The 23,433-nt window shown below is 43.2% G+C and overlaps 3 protein-coding genes across 7 annotated transcripts; 1 reads left to right on the top strand and 2 right to left on the bottom strand.

Annotated features, from left to right (window-relative positions):
• Positions 1 to 541: 541 nt before the first annotated feature.
• Positions 542 to 7,113, bottom strand: LOC119555630 (serine/threonine-protein kinase par-1). Its single transcript, XM_037867149.1, has 3 exons — positions 6,327 to 7,113; positions 2,889 to 4,030; positions 542 to 2,829 (listed from the first exon to the last, which is right to left on the bottom strand). The coding sequence occupies exons 2-3, from the start codon at positions 4,025 to 4,027 to the stop codon at positions 759 to 761; spliced, it is 3,210 nt and encodes a 1,069-aa protein (XP_037723077.1). The 5' UTR covers positions 4,028 to 4,030; positions 6,327 to 7,113; the 3' UTR covers positions 542 to 758.
• A 1,635-nt stretch (positions 7,114 to 8,748) lies between these two features.
• On the bottom strand, positions 8,749 to 12,279 carry LOC119555631 (unc-112-related protein). The gene is made up of 2 exons (XM_037867150.1): positions 11,815 to 12,279; positions 8,749 to 11,731 (listed from the first exon to the last, which is right to left on the bottom strand). Exon 2 carries the CDS (start codon positions 11,651 to 11,653, stop codon positions 9,518 to 9,520), a length of 2,136 nt encoding a protein of 711 aa, XP_037723078.1. The 5' UTR covers positions 11,654 to 11,731; positions 11,815 to 12,279; the 3' UTR covers positions 8,749 to 9,517.
• A 1,008-nt stretch (positions 12,280 to 13,287) lies between these two features.
• Positions 13,288 to 23,380, top strand: LOC119552949 (adenylate cyclase, terminal-differentiation specific). 5 transcript variants are annotated; one of them, XM_037862925.1, is made up of 10 exons: positions 13,288 to 14,830; positions 15,789 to 15,854; positions 18,744 to 18,917; positions 19,526 to 19,859; positions 20,035 to 20,163; positions 20,624 to 20,698; positions 21,623 to 21,721; positions 21,812 to 22,050; positions 22,498 to 22,591; positions 22,653 to 23,380. In XM_037862925.1, the coding sequence occupies exons 1-10, from the start codon at positions 14,751 to 14,753 to the stop codon at positions 22,764 to 22,766; spliced, it is 1,404 nt and encodes a 467-aa protein (XP_037718853.1). In that variant the 5' UTR covers positions 13,288 to 14,750; the 3' UTR covers positions 22,767 to 23,380. The 5 variants fall into 5 exon arrangements, with proteins under 5 accessions (XP_037718853.1, XP_037718854.1, XP_037718855.1 ...); XM_037862926.1 differs by lacking the exon at positions 20,035 to 20,163 and having other exon boundaries at positions 13,296 to 14,830; XM_037862927.1 differs by lacking the exons at positions 20,035 to 20,163; positions 20,624 to 20,698 and having other exon boundaries at positions 13,299 to 14,830.
• The last annotated feature ends 53 nt before the right edge of the window (positions 23,381 to 23,433 follow it).

Below are 23,433 nucleotides of genomic sequence, written 5' to 3'. Positions count from 1 at the left end.
TGCTTTTAGTGATTTACTGGTACTTTTAATGGTTGCTCGGGGGGTAAAATCTTGGATACTCATTTTTTAAAATTTATTAAGTCTCTGAATAGGACGTTTAATAATTATATTACACATCGTAAGACTTTCTGAATTTTCAAACTAATCTCGTGGGATCTTTAAACTACTTCAATCAAATTTTCGGTTATTTCCATCCATCTAATATCTGAAATTCATATTTTAACTGCATTTTCTGCGCGGTTGATAAGCAGTTACGATTTCGACCCCCTTTTCGACACCCATGGATTAGTATATTTTCTGAAGCTTGTTGGTATGTTTCCATTCAGCAGTCAAGTATATTTCAGCGGTATATTTTATGCCTCCCCAGTTGGCGCCAAATTTAAAAGAAAAGAATGTTTTGTAACAATTACATATAATTTATTTGATTTCAAAACAAATTAATTGTTGCATGCGTTGATATTTTTGACCTTAACCTTCCTTCGAACGGTTCGATTTCAGTGTAAATAAAATTTCGGGGCATCTAAAATATGCAGACATCGAATAACAATTATAAAATAATTTTATACGATCGCTTATATAAAATAGAACATATTGTACAGTCGTTGACAATGTGTGTTTGCTTTCGTGCAGACACCTAGGAGTATTTTGATAAAGATTCGAGACATCGTTAGCTATTTATAGACGAATATTCAGCAATTAAAACTAAAGCAATTATATTCGAGGCGGTAATACATGGTTGCTTCTTTTTGTTCGCGAGTTTATCCCGCAATTGTAGACTGCAGTAGAAGTTCAGCTGCCACCTCTAGGCTCCAGTTGGTCTGCTGCAGCGCCTGTTCGCACTGTGGTCGACCAGCGACGCCCAACCGCGCCAGCTGGTCGATCTTGTAGTGCCTTGTGGCCAGGCCCACATCCCCGCTGGCCGCTCGCAAAGCATTGCGTACATCCTGCTCCACCGCTGAGCTGCCCAGTTCCTGCATCAACTGCTGGAGTTTCTCCTGCTCGCGTCCGTAATCCGAGGGCACTGGGGCATACAACTGATGGGCTCCCTCCAACTCCTGCTGTTGCTGCAGCCGCATCTTCTCCATCCGCCGTTGGATCTGCTGGGCGGAGAGGGGAGGTGGTGCCAGGGGAGCAGGTCGCGTTGGCCTCAGGTAGTCATCCTGGGTCACCTCATCGTATCGAACAGCGCCACTGCCGTTCGGCACTTGCCCGTAGTACGTGGATCCTGCCGTGCTGGCTGCCACTGCATCGTACAGAGAGGCCGAGGAGGAGTAAACACTGTTCTTGGGTGCCACTACCCTGTTGGAAATGGCCACAAACGAGTGGTTAGACTCTTGCTGCTGCTGCTGATGATGATTTTGGTAGATCTGCTCATCTGGCTGCTCTGGCGGCGGCTGCGCGTAGTACTCGGAGGACGTGGAGGCCACCTGCTCGTACCAAATGCGATTGACCACACTTTGCGTGGTTGCTGCCGCAGCTGCAGCTGCCTCCAAATTGTTTTGCTTTGGCGAGGCGGTCGACGAGGGACTGGAATGATTCGAGTGGCCTGAGCCGTTCTTCAGTGGCGTGAGATTCTGTTTGTATACCATGTCCTTGCTGGAATACATCTGCGTGGAATTGCGCTGGTACTCCTCATGCGCCCGATTCTGCCCATTGCTGTACATGTCCTTTTCCAGTTCGGCGATAAAGGATTTGTCCAGCAGCACTCCATCAGTGGCAGGAGCTGGTACAGGCTCCATAGGCTGAATGCTAAGGGCTTCATGCCGCTCCAGCGCGAGGTTATTCAGATTTAGCTGCATGGCCGCTGATTCCAGGGCAGGTATGTTTTCTTTATTCGAGTTGGAGCCCCCAAAAAGACTCTTTCTGACCGAAAGACTGTTATAAATGGGTGCTGGTGGAGGAGCTGCCTCTAGAGAGTTGTTAAAATTCGAGTAGATTGCCACAGCCGTTTCCAGGTTTGTGGTGTCAAAGGGATCTCGCTCCCTTACAGGCGTCGCTAGCTGCTGCTGGTGAAGGTCTCGCTTCTGGACAAACTCCATGGTATTCGAGTATGTGGGTGGCATCTGATACGGCGGTGGCTGAAGGCGTCCAGGAGAAGCTGTCATGCTGGCCGGATCAAAGTCAAACTGTGGTTGTTCGTTATAGTATGTGGGTGAAACGTTTAGTTCCCCCGAACCACTGGATCCAGCGTATGTGGGCACATCTATAGGAGCATCCAAAAGGCAAAAAGAGCTGTCCGCCTGCAGAGATGAACTATCGCCTGCTCCCTCAACTCCGCCTCCTCCTGCCGAGGGCCGCATGTCGGGCGAAATGTCAATGAGTATGCCCTCCTGCTGGAACTGCGGCGGTGGAGGTCGCTGCGGACCCACCACTGCTCCCTTGTGCTTCACCGCGTTGCGTCGATGAAGTCCCGCCGCCGCTGCCTCGTTGACCAGTTTGTTGTAGGCGAACTGCTTGCTGGACGTCGACTTGCGCTCCTTGGCGTGTGCCTGGCTCGTCAAGGAGGCGGTCTTCCGCTGCCGATCCTCGCCATTGGCCATGGCAGCCGCTCCACCCCAGCAGAAACCGAAGGGTGAGGACGACGAGCCATTGCTCACGCTGCTACGCATCACCACATCTCCGGCTGCACCCACTTTCCGCTGCTCCAGCAGACTCCTGGGAAAGATTCCTATATCGAAAGTGCGCTGGTTCTGGCCCTTGATTAGCTTTAGCTCGTGGCGGCCATCGATAATGGCAATTGTGTCGCCGGGCTCAATTTGTAGTCCCTTGGACTCGTGGTGACTTCGGGAGGCACGCATCACTGGCGGTGACATACTCGCCAGATATTCTCTGTAAATCAAGAATAAGAATTAGATGAATACGAGTTTTAATAACTTATAGAAACCTACTTGAGGGCGGCAAAAGTGGGTCGCTCTGCCGGCGTTTTATCCCAGCACTGCAGCATCATGGCGTAGACGTCCGGCGGACAGGCGTCCGGCTGATGCAGTCGCTCTCCCTCGCGATCGATCTTGCGCAGGATCTGAGAGCCATTCAGCCCCACCCAGGGATCCTCGCCAAAGCTAAACATCTCCCACAGCGTAACGCCAAACATCCAGGTGTCCGAGGCGTGCGAGAATTGCCGGAAGCGCAGCGATTCCGGAGCGCACCAGGGAAAAGGCACCTTCTTGTGCTCGGACATCACATAGCAGTCATCCTCTTGCGGCAAGGCACGCATCAGGCCGAAGTCCCCGATCTTGATCTTGTTGCCAGCTGCCAGCAGGACATTGCGACAGGCGAGATCGCGATGCAGAAAGCGCTTCTGTTCCAGATAGGCCATGCCCGTCACAATCTGCACCGACCAGTTCCAGATGATGGTTAGCGATGTGTGCCGGCACTGTTTGCGCAGCGTGTCCAGCAAGGATCCTCGTTCCGCCAGCTCTGTGATCATCATCATGGGCTGGGATAGCACCACGCCGTAAAGCCGCACCAGATTCGTGTGATCCAGGGCGTGCATGGCCTGAACCTCGCGAAAGAAGTCATCGATGATGCCCGGCTGGGTGAGGTTGTCCGACTTGAGGACCTTGACGGCCACCGGGATGACCTTGCCCGCTGGTGAGGCACTCCATTCGCCACGTCGCACCACTCCGAAGGATCCGTCGCCCAGCTTCAGGCCCATTGTGATGTCCTTTTCGTGGATGAGGCAGGTTAGCTGGGTGCCATTGCCCTGAGTGGATTCCCGGGCGGAGGACGACTGCTTCTTGGACGAGGGCTGCTTGCCGCCACCAATCAGCTTAGAGAGGATGTTCTTGCGCCACTGGTGGGCCTTCTTTTTGCGCACTGCCTCCATCAGCCGCCGGATGGCCGGCTTGCCCAGCCCACATCGTTCCAGATCTTCGGGCAGCACGTAGTCAAAGTGCGCCAGCCGGGTCACCTGCAGGTCATCGCGTATCCTGTCCAGGAACTGCTCCAGCTGCACCTCGCGCAGCAGATCCTCCAGCCAGGCCGTCTCGCTACTCTGGCCGCCATCCACCGCGGAAGTGGAGGTCATGTCCTGAAAGAACGAAGAACGAAACACAATCAAATGAAGGCAATATCAAACACATAGTGATCGGTTAATGAACTTTGGTCAAGGGCACTGGGGCAGTTGCGCAATCACGTAATCCCCTCAGTAAGCGATAACACGGTGGGGAAACAGCGAAAGTGCGCAACATTTATGGGCAGTAAAGGCAATTCCATATGCTGCGATTTACAGAAGGTGGAGCCAAGTGTTCAGTGATTTCTGACGCCATAAAATACTAATGATACTACGGGTTTAATCAAGTGGCTTATCAAATATTTATAAATCAATAGTACAGGCCTATGTTTTAAATCACTATAGTAAGTAATCCTTTCTTGTTAAATCATTGATAAACTATTTTCAAAAAATTATATTAAAATTTTTTAAATTATCTTTAAACTTCTATGGATTGTATCACAAATATCATTGTTTCAACATTCTTTCTTTGGTAAAAAGTTCATTGGCTTTTGTGTTAATATTAGCCCATCATAAATGTCATTTAATTAAACATATGTTTCGATATAAAATAAAGTCGCCCCCAAATGAAGTTGTTATTATTGATAGCTTATCATTTCCAAAAAATCTCTTTTACTGCCATTGGTTTTAAGTTGTTTTTACAAACTATAATTGGATATTGTGTAAATTTTCGTATTATTCTATAAAAAAAATTGCAATCATTTAAGTGCCACTAAAAACCGGTTGTAAAGCAATTAACTATACATAAAATATACGAAATCTGATGAATAATATTTATAAAATCGTATAGAAACGAACAAATCCCTGATTTATTTATTTCTATAAGGAATATCAAGTGTCAAATGTAAATTTCCGATTTCCGGAAAGGGCACAGGAAGTAAGCTGAGCTAGTTGCAAGATAACATATTTATTAAGTTCTTGGAATTCCGACAAACGATTTACTTGTTGAATTTGTTGCTGTTTCCAAGGGGCCGATGCACACAAAAGTGGATTTGTGTAAATATGTCCCCCATGACGTCACGTTTTCTTGGCAATCCACGTAAATACGCTGCGTCACCTTATGAAACCAAACCTCCCTCATACGGAAGTGATATAAAAGTCGGGGGATACTCTCGGAAAAAGGGGATTGGGATCTCAGAAAGGGCAGCTTGAACTCTGGCGCGTGCTGAAGTGGCGTTTATTTATAGAGCGCGATAAAAGGTGAGCAGATGGGTGTTCGGAACGAAAGCGATATGCATGTCCCATAGGATTCCCCTGGGGTGCAAAAAAAAATAGAAACCCGGCTGCTAATTTCTATTGTTAACGAGCGAATAATAGAAATTACACTTTGCGGCGACAGTTTGAGTAATTATTCGGGCGGAAACTGGAATTTAGCGGATGCGAGAGGCGGGCAGAGATGTCCAAAGAGACAACAACGCCCAGTTGAGAGCAGGTTATCAGCTGGGTAATTTAGATACAGTCGGACGTCCATGGATTAACATCTGTCGCCAAACAGAGTTTCGAAAAATGGTGACTTCGAGGTACAGAAATAACCCAGGTACGAACACATGTTGAGTTTTAAATACAGTCGGACCTCTGTGATTTGAAAATGGGCAAGTGAAGATTGATAAAAGCAAAGGTTCGGTTTCAAACTATATAAAATTGACCCATGTTCCAATTATGCATAAAAAAACATAGTTTGGAAATGGAATAAAAATCCGTCCTTCGGTTAAAGTCCCATTTTCAAAAACTTTTATATATTTATGTACTTTTTGATGCATTAGCCAATTATACATCAATAATAATCATAAAAAAATCTTTATATTTGTTTTTTGACGATAAATTTAATGTATATTATCCTATAGAACACCTAATCTAAATTGCATCGGGAATTACTTTGTTTATGTTTTCTGCTTTGCAAAACAGTTTCCTTTACCAAAGTTTTTCTGTACAACTATTAATATTTTAATTTTGCATGGGTTATTGATTTTATAGCTTAGCTATAAATGGTAATATCGAACTAAAACAATGGAACGAACTCAAGCTGCTTTCATGCTTTCTGCTCTGCTTTTAGGATAGTCTAATTAACCGAAATTTCCTGGTATTACTTATAACAAGCTGTTTGGTAACCATAGGTATCAACTTTATATGTAAATATGGTTAGGTACTTTAACTCCGTTTGATTTATGGGGTCTTCACTGTATGACAACAATCCCACCCCGAAATGCGTAAAGGGGCTAGTCCCATTTTATTGTTTTTTGTTCGAGCATTTGTAACATTTCCTCGAGGTCTTCAAAAGGGTTTGTTTTTCTTTGTTTTTTTTGGAAACACTCACCGAATATTAAGATCCGCAGCTGCTGCGACGCGGGCAGAGGACGTCGACGTCGCTGCCTCGCTGCACTTGGCTAAACTTGCGAAAATTGGCAAACTTCCTGTCTGGAAGCGAACAGGTTGGCCAGACAAAAGATGAGGCGGCAGATGGAAGTGCGATATATGGAGATTTCCTTCTTTTCTGGCTTAAAGATGTGAAATTCGATATGCGTGATGGGCAGCGCAGTTGCGGTCGGCGTCGCCGTCGCTGTTGGCGTCGCAGTCGCAGCCAGGTAAACGAGTATGCGTGCGTGTGTGTGTGTGTGCTGCTTTGTTTACACTCGCCAAATAAGCAGCTGTCTTTTCGGCTGCTGAATTCGCTGGCGGGAGGTAAGCGGTCCCCACATGACGCAGACACTTAAATATGAATTTATAGTGCACACACGGGGAAAAACAATGAATATTTTGCTTTCAACACACAGCAGAAAAGCCCCCTCCTCCCCCGCCCCCTCTGTCGTCACAGGTTTTTGCACAATTTCACACACACACACCCATTCGCTGCACGGTCGTTTATCCGCGTGTGTGTGTGTGTGCGTTCGTGTGAACGGATTGAAAAATTCACGAAAAAACGCAGGTGCCACAAATGAGCGTTAGAAACGTAACTTTTCACTTTTAACTTCACTAGATTCCTTGGAATCCATACGATTGGCTTTGTTATTCGAGAACGGAGGTCGCTAAGCGAAATTAACAGCGTTTAATTTGCGATTGAAAATGCGCGACAGAGTTTGGTATTTTTTCTAGCAGCTGATGCAGCAGAGATGGAACTACAAGACGATTCTTTTTCAATACCATCGATGTTTATTGAAACCGCGAAATATCGATATATTCATGCCATTATCGATTGTTTTCGATGTATTTACCGTTACCAGAAATTTAAAATGCAGTCGCATGTATTATTAAATATTAAAATAAGCATTAAAACATTACGAAGAACATATAATTTTGTTACCCTGCTGTTTTTGTATGCTTGTAAGCTTCTGTAAAAAAACAAATATACATACATTTTTGGATCGTGGAATAAGACATTTGTCCAGATATTTTTAATATCTCGATCATATTTTTTACTGCAGATTTGCAAACCATTTCAGAGAATTAAAAAAGTGTCTAAAAGCCATTTTTAAAAATACGCGCAAACAAAGAATTGGTATTTTTTCTGAATATACCCTTTTTTAATATACCAATTCGCAAGGCGTTACGATTTTTAACGGTATTACGTACTGGTTTGTATCCATAAATGGCAAGGAAAATTTAAAATTAATTATTATAAATGGAATATTATTATTATTATTTATGGAAAATATTTATATTATGCATTGAATTAAAGCTAATTTATATAACTTAGCGAATTTTTTAAATTGCCTAATTTATCTTTAAATTACGTCAAGTCATAAAGCACTCAAACAAAACAAAAAGCATTATATCTTTTCCTTTTTTAGAGAACAAAATGCGCTAATCTGTTTAATATTTTTTGTTATGTCGAATTGCTTTCATATAAATCATGTTATTATTAAAGTTATATAAAAATAAAAACAAACTAATTTTATCTGTATGTGATTCAAATTTATGAATAGCCCTGTGTTACTAGAGCAAGTATCTGGAATAACAGATTTTAATTAATCACTCTTTATTTAAATATACTCTCATTTTTCATCCTCTGAAAGTCATACAAGTGGCCAAGTAAACACTTACGCCTGTGACGAATTTTTGTAAGGCATTTTCATTATTATTTTTAGACTTACAAGGAATTACAGTAGAACTAACATAATTGCAAACACTCAATAGAATTGTTGACTCGAATTTTCCTAACATTCTAATATATGTAAGCACCCAAAAATGTATATTCTATTTTAAAAATATTTTAAGTCATTTAAAAAACAAATCTCTCATTAAAAGTTCTTAGGATAACTCATTTAAAAAACAAATCTTCTAAAACATTCATCGACTGATTCTTTGTTTATCACTCCTTATTCATATCCGGCAGTTCTTTTTTTCCTCCTAAGAGTCACCCCGTTAAATTAAATCAACTTGAAGATTTCGCCAGCCGTTGCGTGAGAAGTTGCCCCATTCCGAGGCGCACAAATAACTCTCCGACCGGGGTCATCAATCAACGGTATTGCCCGGAGCTTCCTATAATCTACAATCCCCACATAACGACGACTCAGTCGTGGTGCTTATCAATCCAATTGAGTGCGCTGTTATTAATAACAATACCCGTGCTTTATATTAAACGCCCGACTCTTGCATCAACGCCCCTTTGGAAGCCGTAGCCCTCTATAAAATTCGATGAGTAATCCATTTGGAATCGGGTTTCCAGCTGCCAGTGGAATGTGGAGTGTAAAGCAAATAAACAAGCCGTCGTTTACGATCATTAAAAACATATAAAATAATTTATTCTGCTTATTAATTTGTTTAATAAATATACAATATGTAAAACTGCGGGTTAGTCGCGCAAGTCCGCACAAGAGTGGTACAAAAAGGACTTAAGTAGTGTAACTTTAACGCTGTGTTAGAAAACAGACAACACAGAGAACACAGGACATTGACTTGGACTTGTTTTGGGTTAAGATTGCTCTGGCGAAGGCACAACATCGTTATCAGCGTGGTGATTGCTATTAGTCTAGAATTCCACTTCCATTAACACTTAAACACACAACGCTTTCGACGAGGGTGGGTCGACTGACTGGGTTGATAAAAAATGGAGGTAATCTTTGGACAGCTTCAAGCAATTTCAGTTTTAAAATCAAGTTAAGCATTGCCCTAGATATAGAGTACGTTTCAACAACACAAATTATTTTCTGGTCGTTTTAAAATTAATTATTTTTAGGTAAATGCCGACAGTAAGAAAATAAAAACAATTTTCACTACTAGTCTGTCAAAGTAGTTTACAAAGTAGATATTAAATTTGGTTACTTTTGTTTTTCAAAACCAGAAGATAAAAATGACCTTGCTAATAATTTGGCATTGGTGCTTTTACAACTAATGTTAAGCGATATTTGCCTAGCATAGTCCGCAGATTACTTCTCAACCCATAAATCAACGCACCCTACTTTAGGTAAATATATGTAGATAAAACTGTAGAACATGCGACGAGGTTTGTGCTTGGCACTCGTAAGACTCCACTCCACTTCACACCTCCTTAGGATTCCGCTAATCCGTTTACGACCAGCCACCCGTCAGCTTGTGGAACATCTCCTCGTTCAGCGTCTGGTTGTTCTCCTTGGAGCGCATGGACATGAATATGTAGCCGCCGATGAACTCGTGCACGACCTTGCAGTCCGCCGACTGGACGGAGAAGATGATGTTCTCGTCCTGCAGCTGGATCATCATGCACTTGATGCCCCAGTTGACGTTCCAGGCCTTCATCGTGTTATAGCGCCAGGTCTTGATGTGATCTCCGGAGCTGAGGTCCATGCGCATGATGCGGTTGTTGGCCACGCCCAGCAGCTCCTCCTTCTTGTGGCCGTCGAACTTGATGACGAAGAGAGTTACACCGAAATCGGGCAGGGATTGCCAGGCCTGGATGTACTTCATCTTGGCCTCCATCAGGGGCAACTGCTTAACATTGGCATGGGCCTCTAGAATACGCTGCACCGCTTTGCTCGATAGTTTGCGCATCATTTTGGGCGACAGATAGTCCATGGGCTCAACACTCCTGGGATTCACGGCGAGCGGAGCTCCCTGGGCGGGTTTCTGCATCTGGAGCAGCGAGCGAATGCTGCTCACTTCGCTGTCGTAGGAGCTATCGGCCAGAGAGCGACCCTTGGCGGCCAGACGACAGGCGGCCATCCACTTGGCATATTGCTCTTCGTTCTCGCATCTCACCCAGACCTCGCTATTCGGACCATTCTTGCCCTCTGGCGGAACTTCCAAGCGAATTGCAAACTTTCCTTGGGCCAAGTTAACATCGGGCGTCACCTCGCAGCCCCGCAAATTGATGCTGATGCTGGGAGCTCCGCGACGGGACTCTTCCTGCGATTTGTACAGGTGCAGATGCAGATCCCTGTAGGTGAAGAAGTAGCGCTTGTATCCCTTGAGCGTGAACCGCTGGGGCTTGAGGAATTTCAGATAGTCCGATAGCTCTGGTATCCTGGTGATGTTGCCCTGATCCTTGCCACCTCCCGGACCCTCGAGGGTGATCTGCAGCTCGTTGAGAGCGGAGTCAATGTCGTCCTCGCCGCCAGTCTCCTGACTGGAGGTGTCTATCCCGGAATCGATGCCTGGTGGATGCAGATCCGTCTGGTGATTCACCTGGAACTGCAGGGCGGCAAACATGAGGGTCTCCTCCTCGGTGGCGTCCAGTTCCTCGTTGAGGATGCTCCATTTGGCCTGCTCGTACAGCTGGTTGATCCTCACCTGGTCGTACTTGGGGTTCAGATCGAAGAACGTGAAGTATTTAAAGCGAAGGCAGAGGGTGTCGTACTCCCGAACACCCTGTTCCATGATGGACAGCGATGAGTCCAGCCAGCCCACATTAAGACGGGCTTTCTCCACCCGTGTCTTGGGCCTAATCAGACGGGCTCTTACATCCGGACTGGGGGACCTGGGCGACATGGCCAGGTTCTCCTGGAGGTCGCCGAAACTGGAGTTTGAATCGTAGCTAGCGTAGCCCGTGGAGTTGTGCTTCCAGGTGCCCGTGGGCGAACTAATGGGCGTTCCAGGCGCAGTGGCTGCCCTCCTGGGCGTGGTGGCATATGGCGAGGTCGGGGCACACAGCAGGTTGCCATTGTGCGAGCGATCCAGACTGCTATTGCTGCCATTGTAGGCTCCTGTGATGGGGACAAAGGAGTTGGTGTCCGCCGCTGGCTGCAAATAGCCAATGCCATTCACGTCCGCCACGGGAATCTTGCGCTGCGGCAGCTTGGAAAAGTTCTTCTTGAGATGCTCCGCCTCCAGGGGTTTGCAGAACGACAGCTCCTCCGGATAGCGAATGTCCAGATCCTTGCACAGGCTCACTACGGCCCCAAAAGTCTTGGCCGAGAAGTTGACACGATAGTCGAGATAGCGAAGATCGGGCATTTGAACCCTCAGCGTTTTGTGCATGGGTGTGAAGTGCAGAAACGAATCGGATTGGACTCCAGCCTGGTCCAGAGTGGATCTCGTCCTGGTTAGCCACACATTCTTGGCGGGCCACCACAGGGCGTGATCGGACCAATCCTTGGGCATCTCCGGATCCACGAGGTTCAGCATGACACCGCCAATATGCTGATCCCCCTTCACCCGCAGCGTCTTCTCCACCTGCAGATCCGTGATGAGGATCCGCAGGTTCCACGTATTCTCGCCCACATGAATCATCTTTTGATCTCGCTCCCCTCTGGCCTGTAAAAAGTTCTGATGCGCGGCCGTCTGTTGTGTCCAAAGGCAAAACTATAACTGAGTATATGGACGTCTATGTGTATATATGGCACAATCAGAGTCTAAAATTGCCCTCGAAACGATGACGTAATGCAACTTACGTTCAGCGCCGTTTTTTGCAAAAGCAACTTTTGTTGTTGTTGGAGCGCTTGGTGGGGGAAGGGGAGTTGTGCCGAAGGGGGGCGGGGCGGGGCTGTCTTCTATAGGCCCTTATCTCGCCAGATGTTTGCACGGAAACAGAAATACCAGCGGAACCAGAAAACAGAACAAGCCCCGTAATCCAGATCAAAATCGGTGGAAGAATGTATGTAGATAAGGGGTGGGGTGGGGGATCACTCGATTAATACACGCCCAAGGTTATGATTTTAATGGCTTGTTGCTTGGGCCGTCGAGATGATGTTTTGTTTTCCCTCTGCGATCTCTCGCTCGCGTTTTTCTCGCGCTTTTCCTCGCACGTCAACACACCGACGAATACTAATGCAGGCGCGTGAAAATGCGATGCAAATTTTCACAAAACAACACGTAAACGAGATAGAGAGAAATTAATTTATAAATAAATCAGCAAGGTGAGGGAGATGGTCACACTGTCGCAGTGTGCCCAGATGTGGCTATGGCATTTACACCAAATCGTGAACCACCCTGTTCTTACATTTAGCAACCCACTTTCCCGCTATATTCAAAATGTTATAAAAATAAGAATGGTTTCCCTTTCCTCAAATATAATTAAAAATTAACAAAATGTATATATTGGCGTAAAGATAATAATAAACCATTTATTAATCATTCAGTTTTGAAGAAATAATAAGATAATAATTAAAATTCCTAAAAGTATGTATGTATTTCATTCAACGGTTCTAATTGTATTTGTTAAATATATTAAGACGTAATAAACCTAAGCGTGGCATATCGAATACATTTGTAGCGCCTGCAAGATTGTATTATTTGGAAACTATAAATAAGAGAACATCTCAGTCAAAAAGTAAAAATGAAAACACAGTCATTAATACTATTGGGTCTTATTTGCATGGCCAGAAGACACGTTGGACCCTGTGTCCCCGGATATATTACTAAGAACTGCTACAAAGGCTGACATTTTTACGTTTTGAACATAAACGTCTTTAAAATAAACATAAAGAATGTATTTTCATAATAAAATACAACCAAGAAAATAGTTTTTATTATCAGATTATTTAAAAGTAAAACTACGGGAAGTTATTTCTCGGATTAGCCGTGTCCAAAGCAAAGAATTTCGCCTTGACTTTTCCATTTGTTCGTTATCTATCTATTTTATCTAATTACAACTTAATTTAGTTATGAAAATAAGTTGCAATAGATAAACTGGGTATTTTCTTAGTTTTTTTAATGATAAATATTTTTTTTTTTTTTTGGATTTTCATTTCCATGTTAAGTATTAGTTTTTAAATATATATACCAGAACTTAATTTAAAATAACGGTATTAAATACCAAAAAACGTTCGATTATTCTCCCCTTCAACAAGTATGGTCACTTTGGTGGCAAGTGTCATCTCTCAAATCTTAAAAAAATACAATCCACTTTTTATAAGGAATTTTAATAGCTAATATATAGTAAATTAGTAAGAAAACCAATAAAATTGAAAGCATATAGCAGTTAATTGATATAAAATGTGAAACACAGATGCCTTCACAAAAACAAAACTGGTTTACCGCCCACGCTATCTCGCTCTCTCTCTCTCTGTTTCGCTCTCTCGCCTCTCCTGCTTCACACCGCATTCGTAAACAAAGACAATGAAAGCTCCAGTTGAACGGCTGAAAGGCCCCAAAGTCCCCAGATTGTTTCTCGCCGTCGAGCCGAGCGCACGTACTCGAAAAAATAACACTAATAATAGTATACAATAGTGCAGTATTGTGTAAAACACGCGCGTCTCTGCTGTCTCGCTCTGGCACACACCCATACCCGTGCACTCTCGCGTGCCCACACACACACACACTGATATACAAACATACCTGTAAGAGAGCGAGAGATACGAAAAAAGGTGCATGGAAAATCGGAAAATCGGAACTGAAAAAGTCTGAATTTCGCTTAAACATAGTTATCTAAGTACGACTGACAGTTTGAAAACGAAAGTGTCGGCAAAAAGTGTTTTAATTAGTTAAATATTATAGCAATCCAAGAAGTAGTTCTACGTCCATTAAAGCTCGAAATCGTAACGGCAAACGGGAAACATCTGGGCGCGAAAAAATCGATCCAGACGATGTGAAAATTGGCCAAAAATTTCCTCGTACCTCCCAAAGCAAGCAACAATTTTGGCAAAAACAACAAGACTGGGAGCGTGAAATTGAGATACGGCTAAAGATACTATATATATAGTGGTGGATGGGTAGTTAAACGGCGTGTTACGTTGATATCGTAGTAAACATAAAAATAAACCGCGGCGCAACAACCCGAGCGGCTTAGTCATCCGTGCAAGAGATTCGCTATAGCTGCAGATACTAAAAGATACGAGATACAAAACACCAGATACAATAGACAATAAGCGGCAGACTGCGAGATCTTAACTTTGAGCGCTTGGTAAACGAACCCAGGGGAACTCGGAAACCTGAAGGCCTATGTAATTGGACAAAATTTCAGCTGCAAAGACGCTTTATAATACACAAAATTCCAATCTTGGAGATCCCAACTTCAAGCGGTTGATAAACCCGAATCTAAAGGAACTTGAAAACCTGGAGACTACGTAATTACAAGTAAAGTGCAGCAACAACAACAGGGCAACGCCTACGACACGCCAGTGATTACAGCAACAACATTATTATTTACCTAGCCAGCGTAACCTGTTGTAGGTTTTTTGTATTGCATTGTGGCTCACCTCTCGCCGTCTAAAATTGGGCATTCACAAGCGGCTTAAATACGTGGTTAGCCATCGTATACCACTATACATATAGGCGGAATCTGCAAGTGGCACACCTGTGGCCACGGGTCAGTTGAACATCAATTGGACGACCAGTTGGAGCCACAGCATCACCATCACCATCGCCATTGGAATCACAATCACACATAATGTCGAGACTCACCGAGGAAATGGTGATTGCGCGGGCCAAGCAGTCCGATCTGTCCCTGATCAAAAAGCTTAATTGCTGGTAAGTAATACTGGGAACCAGTATGATTGGAAAGATATTATTGCAAAACTAGACTTTGAATTATATAAATGTTTTGAAAAGTATATATAGATATATACATTTTATATACAAGTTGTGTCTTTTAGTCAGCGGTAGTATTATCATTCAAAGAAAAATTTTGAATGAGTAATGCTTTTGAAAAATATCAACAACTATACAATTCCGAAAATGTTTAATATGTTATCTATTTGTTGTTATTAAAAGAAAGGCATTGTTTTCCCTTAAATGAATAATTTTACAGACTTTAAATGTATATGATTGGAGATGTTAATACATATATGTACAAATGTATGTATTTTTATGGCGGGCTACTAAAAAATTAAAATAAAATTTAATTATGTTAATGCTTTGAGAGATTTTTTAAAGTTCACTGAACTTAAATGAACAAATTGTTTACCATAAAATACGAGCTTTGTTTACTGATTGTGGTGAATCTACAAGTTTTACCCCACTGTTCATTAAATCGATTTTCGATCTAATTTCCGCCTGTGCATTGATCTATTGCTAATCGTGCTGGGGCAGGTGCAGCCGTAGTGAAAGCTTCGATCTCTGTGGAATGGGTCTACGATCTGGGGCCTGAGGCATGGGTCTGGGGGATCTACCCACTTTGCTGCTCACTTCTGCTGCGCCGCCTGCTTTCACTCGACCCAAATCCGGGGGCAAATCTTCTAACCAGTTTAGAAGTGTCCACTTTGGAGCGAGTCACGATTCCCTGGGCTGGAAAAACACGCGGGCCCCTCGAGGAAAACGCTTTGAAAAGCGTGAAAAGCAGTTGAGCTACTTTTCGAAATGGACCCCCCCCCCCCACAACACAACTCTTGACCCTTCTGCGATAAGAGCGCACGATGACTTTTAAAAGGGGACTCCACTGTACATATTTATCTTTATTAAAATACCATCTATTCTGTGTTTATTTCAGGGGCAGTGATCTCAGCGATGTGTCCATCATCAAGCGAATGCGTGGAGTGGAAGTTTTGGCTCTGAGGTAAGTCGCCCAAATGGTGGAATAAATCACATATAAGGATCATTTTGATTATGATTTCCTGACCCGCGCTCTGGTTGATTCAAAGTCGGCGCCCCAAGAAAACGGGAAAGATATATATGAAACCACTGAGATATTTGCTTTCAAGTGATGTCATCGCCCCATCATTAGGCAAGCTGAAATACGAGAAATACTTTGGCACGCTCAGGCGCGTAATTAATGCAAAAAGCAGTGGCCGCAGAAAACTACAAAAAATAAGCTAAAAGTCGTGGGAGCTCCAAAATTGGCAATACCAACTGGCCGCGTACTTTTCCAAGTCGCGTAGGCCATTGCGTGGGGGGCAGAGATACTGTAGTTATGACTCGTATCTGCCAGATACTATTGAACAACCCCCTCCCACTTCATCTCGTACTTGTTACTCAGATGTACTTGTTTGTACTTGGTGTACTTGCATGTCGCTCGATAACTTTGCATGTACTGCTGCTGCTGCTGCTTTTGCTGCCATCGCCTTAAAAGGCGGCAATCATTTTGACTGCCAAGGTCGTCGAAATCGATTCGCCCGCCAAACTTCTTCGTCATCTGCTGGCAATATGCTGACAACTCTCGACTCTGACGATTCGTTTAATTATGCATGTACGAGATATGGGAGGAGGTGTACACGGACCATAGTTCGTGGCCTTATAGGGAGCGGACTTGGGGCGATTTGGCATTGAACTTGGGGGAAAAGAACCGTGAGAATAGCAGTTCCGAACAGGAAATAATAATGTAGCTATGGGCGAATCACATTTTTCAAAAGGAATTATCAGATGAAGCGAATAAATAAACAGGAAACAATAATTGGGGTATGGGAGTATCAGATATTATACCTTAAGAAGAAATCCGATTTAGTAGAAACTTCTTATACATGTCAGTTCAAAACAAGGGGAAGCACTTAGTATACCATATGATATAAAATATAAGATATAGATAAAACGAGCAAGCACAAGGACAAAAATATCCCAGTTTTTTATTATGTTGAGTATAAATTTGCCTTGAAAACTAATTAAACCAATCTTGATTAAAAGCAAAAGTGGTCCTTATTTGGCATCTGGTTTTTGGCTTTACATTTTTGGATTTTATATAAAATGAGTCACATAAAATATATAGAAAAATTGGTTAGGGAGATAATTTGGTTCTTAAAAAACGAAAGTTCTTTAAAATACCAAGCAATACATCTAATCTTTCAAGTTTTCTTAGTTATAGTTCCCCTTGTCTAAGTAATAACCAAAGTATTGTGTAAGAAAAGTTAATTTTAGACTAAATGAGATAAAAAGGCCCTGAAGTGGTTAAACTAAAAGTAGAGCAGTTGGATTTTCTTAACTATATCCCTTTGTAACTATCTTAACATACATATACTTGATTGCTTTTATTCCATTTTTGTTATCAGGAAGCTATTACCGCAATCGACCTATAGCTTTATCAGTCTTCATAGATAATGAAAGGCGTTTCCTATATACAAATGTGAATGAATAAATTGATATGGCAAGCTTGTAAGTCTGAGGGCAATAACTTCTAATAGAGGTCTGTTCTGTTTGCATTATACTACTTGGTTAAGCATTATACAACGAAAACCTTTCAGTCTCAACTCGTTGGGCATTGGGTTAGCGTGGGGTTCTCGACTTTGTTTGGCTATAAGTATGTTGAGCAAGGCCTGAAGTAGTGTACGCAAAGAATGAGCCATAAATTAGTTTGGCTCACTATGCCTCAGGTAAAATGCGTTGGCGTAGTCTTCATTTGTTGGGGGAATTTTCCGCCCCTCGCTCATTACCATTCCATTTTCCATTTCCCCTGCGTTATGAGTGTGCATATTGATTTGACTTGCGTGTGGCTAGCACTTTTCTTTTTACTTCCACAGACCTATCAGTGGTATTTCCACTTGGAAGTGCTTAAGTGCTGGGTAACCTTGACTCTTTAGGGGAAGCATTGATTATGCATATTTAAGGAGGGACACTTATTCTTGGCCCCTCTCCCAATTGGCCTGATTTTTTTAAAGAACTATTAATAGGGTAAGCGGTGCTACGAATTCCAGATACCAGACATTCACTGAGGCAATGCACTCGTGTGCCATTTACCGATCTTCCTGGCTAAGTTTAGACAGTTGTTTCTGCCGTACCCGCCCTGCTAGGGAAAAATGTTTATAGTATCTACACAGGAAGAAAAAAAAAGATATGTGTCGATACGGAAAAGTTAAGAGGGGATAATGAATATATCAAAAGTATGTAGTTTAGCAGATCTAAAAAATAAAGATTTAGTTCATCACAAAGTTGTATTCATGGCCTAATTACTATTTTATATCCAATTAACAAATTAAATCTTATATATATATTTAAAAATATGTACAGAGCTTACATTTTCTTTATGTAAATATTAAAACATTAATAAGTTATGATTTTAAAGTTATTTTTTCAATGCAATAGTTTCCAATATAGTGGAATTTTGTCTTTATTTAACCTCTAGTTTTCTCTCAGTGTGGAAACATTTCTTTCCCTTCCTTATTCAATCAGTCAGGCAGGCAATCAAGGCACGCTTTTGGCCATCGGCAATTGGCCACTTTGAAGTGTAATTAGCATTATTAGGAACCGATGTGCTAAGCGGGGACTTGGCCGGAACATGGGCTTAAACCTGACCTAGACGCAGACAAATGATGACAATCAGCTTTTCCCCCTGCCGCCGTTCTTTAACTGTTATTTGTGGGGAATTCTGCGAAGAATCCGACGAGTTAATGACCGTACGCAGCTGCTGGAGAATCTTTTGTCTTGTTTTGAGCATGATTCACGGCAGTTAGTTGTTGGTGCCTTTGTCATCTTCGAGAGAAAGTTTCTTGAACCTAAATGTTTTGTTTCTCTGTTGCAGTGTCAACAAGATCAGCACGCTGTCGCCCTTCGAGGATTGCAACAAACTGCAGGAACTGTATCTGCGCAAGAACAACATCTCGGACATCAACGAGATCGCCTACCTGCAAAATTTACCGGCCCTCAGGTATCTTTGGCTGGAGGAAAACCCCTGCTGCGATCGAGCGGGCGCCAAGTGAGTAACCTCTATTGAACATACTACAGTACACAAAAGCCAGATCTCCTAAAGTGTTTCCACCAATTGTTGAAAAAAGCACAGTTCTTTCTATTGAAAGAAAATATTTATTTAAATTATTTTGATCTATTTTCTTTAAAATTTCGTAGTTATCATTAATCATGTGATTTATTCATGATATTTAATTGTTTTAAACACTGCTCATGTAGATTTTGAGTAATATTTAGTTATCTGTGAAACGTGATATTTGGAGCAACGTGTTGAATTCATTTTGCAAACGCTTTAGTTTTCTTTTTAGGAATAATAATATCGAAATATTTGCATTTATAATAGAACAAAATAACCACCTGTAAATTTAACTGCAACTTTTACTTTTTAGCAATAACATCTAAAATTAAATGCCATCTGGAATATCTCAGAATTAGATTTATGTTTTTTTTTAAGACTTTTAAATCTACTTGATTTATAGTATGAGAAAGAGACCCTGGAAATTCTATTGTTAAGCTTAAAACAATGCAGCTTATAAGTATTAAGTTAACCGACCTGTGGTTAGTGCTCTAGAGAAGCCCCTAATGATCGTTCTCACCTCTGACTAACCGCAATCGCAGCTATCGGGCGCTCGTGTTGCGCGCCCTGCCCAACCTGAAGAAACTCGACAATGTGGAGGTCACCCAGGAGGAGTTGGACGATGCCCTGCGTGGGGGCGGTGGCTCCGCTACAGAGGATGAGGTCTACGAGGATGCCTACCAGCAGCAGCAGCAGCAGACGGCGAGAACGTCCCCGCAGCAGATGCCGCAGCAGCAGCAGCAGCAGCACAGCTACCCGCAACACTCGCCGCCACAGCATCAGCAGCAGCAGCAACATCACCACCAGCAGCATCACCAACCGCAGCAGCAGCATCAATCGCAGCAGCAGCGACGCAGCTCCAGTCCCATGAAAGAGGTAAATGGCTCCCATTGTCTGGGTGGATTTTCCCACACCACGCCCTGGTTTAGCGGCTATAATCTCTCGCCTTGGTAATGTAACCCAGTAATCATCTGTCGCCCCCGTCTTGGTCTATTTCGGTTACCCCTCCCCCTTCGAATCCTTATATTCCCATTAACTCTTTGCTAACAAGCCGCCTCAGTTGGCCAGTCCGCTGGTCAATAACAGCAGCGATGGAAGCATCAGCCAAAGTGCCAGCGATCTCCACCAGGTGCAGGCGGCCCAGCCGCTGAAGGGTTCCCAGCCACCCACACCCACCAAGGTAAAGGGAGGTGGTCAGCTAGGGAGTTGGGATGAGTTTAGGGACCACTCTGATGGACCTATTACGTACTATTCCATAGTACTCCTTTTTAAAATTCTTTTTGATTTTATGGTTATTCACATATGAAGATTTTTTTTGGGTATTTGTATAGAAATATAATCAAGTAGTATACAAAGTCATTATTGTTTATGTATTTGTTCAGTAAAACCAGTGGTTCCTTAGAAGTACTTTATAATAAAATACCTTAAGCTATAAGCTTTCCATCAGTTATTTTGTCTGCTAAACCTATATACTTCGTTATTACATTTTATTTGTATCGAGTTGAGTTGCCTTCCTAAGTTTCTATCGAATGTGGTACAGCATCATATAACCGTAATTCAGCATCTTGTAAGATCTGAGATTACTGTCCCCCTTTTCCTTAACAAAAATTCCCACTAATCTCGTTTCGGCCTTCCCCCAGGAACCCGTGCATCCGCCATCGCCCATGTATAACACCATAACCAAAGAGCAGCGCACCTCCTACCACCAATACGATGTAAGATCCACAGTCCCCCCACCGCCAGAAAGACTACTAAATAACACCATAACAGCCCCACGCATCCGACATGACAGAATTGAGCTTGTTGCCGGGCCCACTTTTGGGGCCCTATTTTTTTTTTTCGTAGGTTCGATGTTCGAGGTTCGAGGCTCAAGGGTGTGGGCCCGTCACACTCGAGTGGAGAGGGGGCAGCTGAAGGGCTAGGGGATTCGGATTGGGGGTATAGTCACGCGATGGCTTCGACATGGTTAAGGTTCTCTCGTTTTCCCGCCGCCTGTCCAATGGGCCATTGTCTACTTGCCGGCTTTTGTGGGTTAAGTCAGTCAGTTGACTTTCAGACCGAGAGATGGGAACTGGGGGACGAACTATAATTGCCGAAGAAGCCCAAAACAAAAGTCCAAAATGAACTATATAAAATGGGTCTTTATGTATTCATACACGTGAGAAAAATACTTGACTAGGTGGCGGAGAATAATTGAAATTCTAAGAGATTAAAGGCTTAAAAAAAAATGTAGTATCTGAAATAGACATGCTCACTATAGATAATACTGAGTATATAGCATAGGGAAAGCTACCAAATTTATTTCTGTGTATCTTTCTTTATTTCTAATTGTGTTTTAAGTGCATTGTGCCAGTAAAGGGCTTGTCCCTCCGAAAAACCACTGAACCAGAGGGAAATTACCCCCTCCCCGAATGACTTGCTGAACAATTTGTCATGTGTGGATTGCCCTGGGGACTGGGACTGGGGGATATCAACTCGAATCTAACGTTTCTAATCTGCTGCCTTTCTCACCAACCATGCACTGCTCCCAATTGCAACCTCTAAACAACAAAAAATATTAAAAACAAAAAAAACCAAACAAACCCAACTAAAATGCAAACCGCACCACTAACGCCTCACCGAACGGACTCGACGAGCAGCGCTCGCCGGGATCCGACCAGGAGAGTAGTCCGCACACAGCATACAGGGAGGTGCGGCCCACGCCGCTACCGCCCAGCATCTCTGCGCACTCGATGAAGGTAAGCCCGGCCATCCTCACCAGAGGCGCAAGCGTGGCTCGATGGGTCGGGACGATGGTGAAGCTATCTAATTGTGGTATTCCCGCACAGGAGTACTATCAGTCGGACAGGCCCGCCTACCCGGCGCACTACCGCCACAGCCAGACGGATCTCACCGAGTGGGAGGAGCACCAGCAGGCGCCCCAGGTGCATCACAATCCCTACGGCAGCCAAATGCAGCTGCATCATCCGCAGCGACGCAGCGCGGGACCGGAGACGACGGCCTACCGGAATGGCAGTGCCCGGGAGAATGGCGGCGAATGGGATGCGGAGGACAGGCCCAGGTCGAGGTGAGGTCATCGAACGGGTCAGCTGGCGGTTGTGCCAATTAGCTTATCGCGGTTTCCGCTTATTTTATTATGGGCAAACAATCTGACGTATCATGGATAGCCAGGCGGTTTGTGTTTACCTTAAATGTTTACTTTGTTGACTTTAAAGTGGGTTAAACACGCGCTTGTGTCTGGATTTTTACACAAATAACACGAATTTATATAATTTTGGTATTTAACTAATAATAAATGTAAGTAAAGGCCAGTTCAATTTGTTAAAACGACGAATATGTAATCTACATACCTATTTTGTATTGTAATTATAAGTTAAAACTGGATTCTAAAACGATCTAGTTCAACATGCTATTCTCAAACCTGTTAAAAAACAACAAGGCTTAGCACCTAGTATCTAAGTGTCTTAATTGCCTTATTAAATACTGTAAACTAATTTATGTAATCGTTTTCCAGACGACCCGAGGGCAGATATAGTGACTCGACTACGACTTTGTCGGCCTCCGTGATGAATCACTATACGGGCTACCATCGCCGGCCTGTTAACAGGGTGAGTATATAATCTGACACATATGCTCAATCAAGAACTGAATAATATGCTTCTTTCGCAGAATTCAAACCTTCTGTCCGCCACTCTCTGTCTGGTGAAGGAGCTGGATTACGCCAGTCTGGAGGTGCTCGAACACGCCGTGCGATGTCGCATCGATGAGATGGCGGGCGAATGATGAAGACGACTCTCTAATCGCATGTCGATTAGCTAATCCAATGCCTTTGGGGAGTTTCAACAACCACAAATGACCAGAAAATCACTTAAAAGACAGGCAGCAGAGGATGCCAAGGAGGAAATAAAATGCTGATATTATACTAACGTCTTAAGCAACAAACAAAAATGGAAACAAATCAGATACTTAACGGGGATAACGATTCATACTTGCCAATTGTAAACTGTCATAGTGTAACTAGCAACTTTTGTAAGCATTTTGTCATGTAACGAACTTTGCTAACGGAATCAGAAAATGGATGAGAATCATAGGAGATAATCGCCGATGGATCGTTTAATTAATGCTTAGATTGATTTCCGCCTATTGATCCCAGATCCCGTTTAGTTGAGCCCCGATCGTGCACACAGACCACAAAAACTAGCCTTCTTTTGTACTTAACTCGCGAAGATCGAAACTAACGAACTAATGACGCCCAAGGCGCCAAGCACAATGTATCTTCCTTGTTTCTTTGTAAGATTAGTTCAAATTTATACTCATGACTTTGTTAAATATTTTGTACACGAAAGCAATTAACGCTAAACCTTAATTTTAATATATTTACCTATAATGCAATGAAACACGTCCAGTTTATGTTTGCCTTTCTCTATTTAATGAATGCGTTGGAAACTAT

The sequence above is a fragment of the Drosophila subpulchrella genome, chromosome 3L (genome assembly GCF_014743375.2).
Source record: "Drosophila subpulchrella strain 33 F10 #4 breed RU33 chromosome 3L, RU_Dsub_v1.1 Primary Assembly, whole genome shotgun sequence".
NCBI classification, from domain to species: domain Eukaryota; kingdom Metazoa; phylum Arthropoda; class Insecta; order Diptera; family Drosophilidae; genus Drosophila; species Drosophila subpulchrella.
This window is presented reverse-complemented; position numbering and strand designations above follow the sequence as displayed.